The following is a 7,290-nucleotide window of genomic DNA, read 5'->3' as shown; positions in this document are numbered from 1 at the left end:
GTAGTGGTGTAGTGGGTTAGGTTTAGTGGAGTAGGTGAGGTGGTAGTGGTGTAGTGGGTTAGGTTTAGTGGAGTAGGTTTAAGTGGGTGAAGTAGGTGGAGAGTAGGTGGATTTTAACAGCCCCCCGCAAACTCAAGGGGGATAGGAACTAACCAACTTGAGTTTGGAGAGAGTAACAAAACAAGAAAATACATAAAAATAAAAGAGGATAAGAGACACTGTATGGTCGTGTCAGACCATTGGTGAAGACACTGGATGGTGGTGTCATAACGTTGTAGAGGACACTGTATGGGGGTGTCATAACCATGTAGAGGACACTGTATGGTGGTGTCATAACGGTGTAGAGGACACTGGATGGCGGTGTCAGACCGATGTAGAAGACAGTTTATGGGGTCATGTCGGACCGTTGTAGCAGACACTGTGTGGTCGTGTCAGACCGATGTAGAAGACAGTTTATGGGGTCATGTCGGACCGATGTAGAAGACAGTTTACGGGGTCATGTCGGACCGTTGTAACAGACACTGTTGTGACAGTTGTTGTGACAGTTTACGGAGTCTTGCTGGACCCTTGTAGAAACTAACCGGAATCAATGTCGGGACAGTTTACTGAGTCTTGTCGGACCCTTGAAGGAGCTAACCGGAATCAATGTCAGGACAGTTTACAGAGTCTTGTCGGACCCATGAAGGAGCTAACCGGAATCAATGTCGGGACAGTTTACAGAGTCTTGTCGGACCCTTAAAAAGTCGCACCCTCAAAAGGTGTGCCCAATCTTTCAAAAGGCGTGCCCAATCCATAAAAAGGCGTGCCATCAAAAGGCGTGCCATCAAAAAGGCGCGCCCAAAAGACGTGCCCGACAGAAAGCGTCGAGCCATCAAAAGGGGCGCCTGACACGCGGCGATGCACGTGATTGACAGAGCGCGTGTCGGCCTCGTCGTCTCTGTCTTTATAAACCAAAGCGAAGTCTGAGGCTTGGAAGCATAACAAACCAGTTGAAACCTCTTCGTTCTCTGTAACATTCTGTAACCAACCCTTCTCTGAAACACTCAGCAACCCAAAAACATGGCTTCTTCTTCCCGTTCAGCTACCCAGAACATAGCCTCTTCTTCCCGTGGTCTGCTCACTCTCTTTCCCGACCTCAACGAGTCAACAAGAGAGATAACTGGTGCGGTGGCCTGTGAACCTCAACCAAACACCTCTGGTTTTGCTCCGTTGAACTTTCCGATGCGGTCGGTGGAGCAAAAAATGGCAGTGCAAACGGATATTGAAGCTAATCAGTATACATTGAAGTCCTGTGTTGAAACTATGACTGCGGTCACAAACTTGTCGCACCGGCTGCAGAGTAGGACAAATGAGGTGCAGCAGTTAAACGCCCAACTGGCTCTGCTCCAACGCATGTATAAGGATGCGCGAGCAGAGATAAGTGTGCTAAAGACAGAAAATAAGGAGCTGAAGCGGAAGGCCACCGTTATGTTCCGATTTGGAGGTCCGCCATATGCTGTAGTGGAGGAGCAGGGTGGAGTGATCGTGCCCAGTGGAGTGGGAAACACGGAGGCAACACCGTCAAGGGCCGCCCAGGACGGAGGCAAGAAGAAAAGACCGGCGGCAGAGTAGAGAAGAAAAATCCCACTGTGGGTGGGTGTTTGTTTGTTTTGTTTTGTTTTTTTTGTTTTTTTGTTTTTTTTTTTTTTTTTTTGTGTGTGTGTGTAAAATTGTGATCGGGGTTAATCCCTGAGATGAATAAAATATGGGTGTATTGTGCAAATCCGAATGGCTGGAAGCTACAAGACTCAGCAGAAAAAATGAGAGGGAATGAATATATATATATATATATATATATATATATATATTTTTAAAAGAAAAGATAAAAAGTTGAGGTTCAAGGAAAAGTTGGGCGGTGGAAAGAAGAAAAAGAAATATATATATAAGAAAAAAAAATCAATTTGTGTTTCGTTTTCTTTTCAAAAGATGGAGTAAAATAATAAAATAAAAAAAAGAAAAAGAAAGTTGAGTGGGGAACAGGAGTGTGTGGAAAGAAAAAAGGAAAAAATATGGGTTGGAGAATCTGAGCATCGGAGAAGATGAGAGGAAAAGGAAGTGGAGTGGTATATGCCAAGTGGTACAGCAAAATCTACGTCCCAAACTTTGTTTCAGCGATGGAAAACATCAGTGTACAGATGAGAACATCTGGATTCGGAGTAGCTGTCACAGGAGAAACATAATCCCTCTTCTTAACAAACCGAGCAAAACCAAACAATCCCAATAGGAGCGTCCAGAAGGACAGCTCGGAGATGAAGTCTCTCACGGCTGCAAAACCGATTAAGCCAGCTACTGTAAGAAGGTATGGTTGGCTGTCTACAGAGTCTGGAACAGAAGCTTCAGCAATGGCAATTACGGAAGATACCAGCACGATGATCAGAGTCAGCTCTGGAATAGGAGTATATGCTATCACTGCTGAGTAGAAAGCTCGAATGGTGTAAAGTGTAGTTTCTATTCCTCTGATCAGAGAAGTTACTGGATCACCAATGAAATGGAAAATAAGGGCCAGTGCAAGTTTTAAGAGGTATCCCACGAACTGGGTAATAGTTGATAAAACCTTTTTCCAGTTGGACAACTCCCACAAGACTGTTCTCCAGGCATACAAAAGGAAAGCAAGAGCTATGAACCAAGGCCACCTAACAAGTGGGCTTGGGGCTTCCTTGGTCAAGGGCCTAAACCGGTCAGGCATGGTACTGTGCCCAGAGTGTACCCAGTAAAGGGTAGTAGAGAGGGATGATTGTGAAGAGGACGCTTTCGAAGCTGCCGTTGCTGACTTGTATGACGCCGATGAAGGTGGTGATGATATTATAGCGAAAGTGACTTTCGACATGAATGAAGTGCCTACAAGGGTTCCACCAGATAGCCCTTTGGCACCTCAATGGTATAGACTAGAGCATCGGAAAGGTGAGACCAAGGTGAAAGGAGAGAAGGTATGTGTTGAGGTCCGGCGGGCGGCCAAGGCGAGACTGCCGCCCGCCGGTGAAGCAGAATGACTAGGTTGTTAACCTTGCTCTGATACCATGTAGAAATTTAATGTATAAAGAGAAATGATTGTATTATTGATACATATTGATATCTATTACAATGATTCATGATTCCTATATATAGAAGAGGGTGAGTGTGTAGTAGGTAAGGAGTAGGTGAAGTGGAGGTGGTAGTGGTGTAGTGGGTTAGGTTTAGTGGAGTAGGTGAGGTGGTAGTGGTGTAGTGGGTTAGGTTTAGTGGAGTAGGTTTAAGTGGGTGAAGTAGGTGGAGAGTAGGTGGATTTTAACAGATGGGTTCGACTTGTACATTATGGCCTCGTTTGAAAATTGGTGTAAGATTTGTGAGTCGACCTGATTCATAATATTATGAAATTATAACATATTAGTAACTTGGAAACAATGGAAGATATTAATAATGCTATGGAGAATTTATACAATGTTTTATTAACATAAGATATAAGATGAGAATATTATTTCTTATCATTAGACTTAATGCTAACATTCTTGACATCTCCTGTATTTTGTTTTCGTGATCCATGGACTTTTTGCCATGAAATAAGACTATCTATTATATAATGGCCCACATGTGACTTAATTGGATTGCCACGTGGTTTCAGAAAAAAAAATCAAATAAGTTGTTTGGACAATGTAACTTTTTTATTTTTTATTTTTTAAATTTTGACAATCAATCATATTTGACTTATTATGTTTTTATTTAAAATATCAATGTCCATAAAATTACTTTATAACAATAGCACAGTTCTTTGTGGAATTGGGATTCTTGCTGTGCTTACTGCTGTGAGGCCCATAGAGGACTTGTCTAGATCTTTTTTGATGATTTGAATCATTTATATTGTAAGATTCGTTGAGTAGATCATTTATGCTAAAAATCAAGTAAATTAGATATCTGTAACCCGATAATAAGAGCACATTTATTTATTTTTAAATAAACGGTTAATATGATTTTAATAATTTTTTAAAAATAATTAAGATGTGATCATGGGGTTATTGATATTCAATTAGCTTAATTTTTTACATGGATGATATACTCGATAAATTTTATAATATGAACGATTTAAATTATCAAAATAGGCTTGAAATAAACTGCTAAAAAGCCTCACAATAGGACTACTGTTAATTTGTTCTCCTTGAACATTTTTAGACGTGCTAAATAATTTCTCTGAAACTTTTCTTTCCCATGCTATGTATTTATGTTTATGAATTTTTTTGTCGTTTATTTTTCTCTTCGGTGGTGCTACATGCATCAAATTAGTGTACTAACTAGTGTACCAACAATAGTTATATCATTATTATTGACCCCACTCATTATACAAATTACAAATACTAAAAATCTCTTAGATTATGCCACATCATCAATTGATACAATAGTTAGTGTATTAATTGGTGCATATAATCTTATTCTTTTCTCTCACTTTAGGCTTAGAATATCTTTCTTTGTTTATAAATTATTGTTGATTATTTATTCTTTAGAACTCTTCTTTCTCATCCTTTATTATCTATGTTTATAAATTTTTTCTTCATTTATTTTTTCTCTCAATTCACTTTTAGAATGTTGTTTCCTCTTTTTCTTCCCTCCATGTCCTAATTTCACAATTCGAATCTTTGTATCGCAATCGAGGTGATGCAAAAGATCTCAAACTCCCAATTTTTAAAGCCACTATCGATTTTGGTATCTAACAACATAAATTAAGGTGAAAAATGACAAATATATGAAAGAGAATTCAAGGCAATTTTGTTATACCTGCCGCCATAAAAATGAACCACTGATAAAATGTTAATTTGTGTTGGACTTTGAGATGTTTTGGTTTGACAAGTTTAATGAAAATGTAAAAAATTTAGTTGAAGTTTCGTTTAGTTTTTGAAAGATGTTTTCTAACTTTGCATTTTTTGCGATTTTTTAAAATCATTAGTCAACCTTTTTATATTTAGAGTTAATTTTTTTAGATACACCTAAAGAGTAAAGTACATGGAAGATATCCAAAAAGAAAAAGAAAAAAAAATCACAAATGACCCCCAAAAAATGTGCATAATTTTTTTTTTCTTTAGTAAGTTTTTTTCTTTTCTTTTCATATACTTAACGAAAACATAAAAGTAAACTTTTTTTTAAAATTATTTTTAAACTAAACCAAAAAAATTATATCAAAATTCTTGAGGCAAACTAACTATTAAGGCTATGTAAAATACCATTCAATCCGCTAAAATTATCAATTCTCACCAATTCGCCCACTAACCACGGGTTTGTTTGATTTGTGGTTTAAGATTCCGCATTCGAAACCGTCCTGTCCTATAACGATTCTAGTTTAGACCCAGCCTATTTATTATTTTGGATTCGAAATTTCCTTGTCTTATTGGTTTTCAACTCTTTTTCATCTTATTGTTTGTTGGGTTTGGCTATTGAGAGTTTTGGTTGAGTTTGAAACAGGTTTGGAGGTTAGTTTTTCAAAGTGTTGTTGCTCAAAAATTTTCCTATTCGCTCTAGCGACCATACCTACTCTCGAGCTATCTTTTCCAGTCTGCAAAATTACTAGGAGTTTGAATTCTTCGCTCGAGCGGTTAGTTTTGTGCTCGAGCGAACTTTTACAGGTCTGAACCACTGGGAAGGGTGCATTAAGTGCTCGAGTGACCTTTCTCGCGCTCGAGCGGTGTCTTCATTGTGTTTGGTCTGTTTTAAGTTTTGTTGTTAAAATTTTGTGATTAAATAATATAAATAGATTCATATTTAGGAATTAAAAATTTCAGAACCAGATATGAACTGGAAATTACAAGAAGATTGAACAGAAATACATAATCAAATAAAATAGCAAAAAGGAAAGAAACCGAAACTTGCACTAGACAGTTTCCTTAAAATAGATTCGCCGCCTCATTGGTGGGGCACTGGAGGTTCTTCGATGTTTGTTTCCCAGGATATGACGATTAGACCGGCTACAGTAATGCACTTACTGTGTAGCTTCGGTGAACAAAACTCACAGTAGGAAAAAAAACTGGAATTTTGGAAGAACACAAAGATAACAAAAATTTTGGTGTTGAAACTGAAGAAGAAGGGTCTCCTTTTATACACATGGAGGGAGAGAGGAAGAGGCTCCCTTACAACAAATGTATGATTTAATTTCTGCAAACCGATGGATTAAAATCCATCATGAATAGAGGAGTTACCAGCTCTATTATACACATGTGATTTGTGTATATATTCCTGTAGCCCACAGATCTAGCTTGGCTTAAAAAGATTAAAATAGGTAGGTCCAGCTCAACACTCACTCAATCCAGTCTAACAAGCCTCAAGCCCAAGCCCAAGATCCAAGATCCATAATCCAAGATCCATGACCCACGTCTATAATCAATGTGGGATAGAAGGTTTTACACCTTTTTCAACACCTCTTTCATGAGACCAAATTAATGAGTCAATTTCTCATTCAACTCTGAATTGTTTTTGGTTATTCTTTTTGTGGTGTAAAGATTTCACTACAAAGAATTTGAACCCACTTTAACCCACCTCAATTGAGAATTGACACCCACTTTAATATTGCATTAAAGTCACTAAAAAATAATTATTTTCCAATAATCCCCCACATGAATAAAAATTGACCGAATAATAACAAATGGACAACGCTTTACAACAAAGACTCGAAGAGAGAGTGCAATGGAATAACTGGCTTTGAACCCTTCTTAGTGAAGTGTGTCGGATTTACTGGCTACCCAGTGAACACGAAGTCTTGAACTGTGTTGTCGTTTATGTAAACCAAGACAACAGACCTCACACAGGTATTACTCTAACCATCGTTCTGTTCTCACTGCTGTGTCCAGTTTGGCCCTAGAACACTAGCCTGGTTTAGTGAGTGGTTTAAAGAATTCGGCCTTGTCAATTCTTATAGAAGCGGCCCCACTTCACACTTACATATGTGACTCTACTTGAGTATCCTGCTATACTTAGCTCAATAGCTCAACACTCTAGAGTCATTAAAAACTCAGCTTAATCTCTACACTTGTAGGTATCACTCATAAAAGAATGACTGGAGGTTTACCCTCGTTAGTGACATACCACCGTTACATGTAATTAGGTTGTCCCATTGAACCTAGAAAAATGTATATATATGTACACATCCACGATAGACATGTCAATTTTATGTACAAAAGAAAACATCAGTTAAAACCAGTCAGAAAAAAAAGACCTCAAAACAAAACTATTACATTTGTTCACAATGTCAAAAGGGCGAATGCCCCACCACCCAAAAGCCTTCAAGCTTGACTAATA

General features: G+C 38.2%; 1 protein-coding gene across 1 annotated transcript; it reads right to left on the bottom strand.

Annotated features, from left to right (window-relative positions):
* Nucleotides 1–1,639: 1,639 nt before the first annotated feature.
* Nucleotides 1,640–3,293, bottom strand: LOC145797014 (uncharacterized). Its single transcript, XM_082883019.1, has one exon. The coding sequence runs from the start codon at nt 2,864–2,866 to the stop codon at nt 2,129–2,131; it is 738 nt and encodes a 245-aa protein (XP_082739145.1). The 5' UTR covers nt 2,867–3,293; the 3' UTR covers nt 1,640–2,128.
* Nucleotides 3,294–7,290: the final 3,997 nt, after the last annotated feature.

This window comes from Camellia sinensis, chromosome 8 (assembly GCF_055761805.1).
Source record: "Camellia sinensis isolate YWXY chromosome 8, ASM5576180v1, whole genome shotgun sequence".
Taxonomy (NCBI): domain Eukaryota; kingdom Viridiplantae; phylum Streptophyta; class Magnoliopsida; order Ericales; family Theaceae; genus Camellia; species Camellia sinensis.
Note: the sequence above shows the minus strand (reverse complement) of the source record. Positions and strands in the feature narration are given on the sequence as shown.

Coding starts and splice junctions, on each gene's coding strand:
- LOC145797014 (XM_082883019.1), bottom strand. CDS start 2,866: ATGTCGAAAGTCACTTTCGCTATAATATCATCACCACCTTCATCGGCG.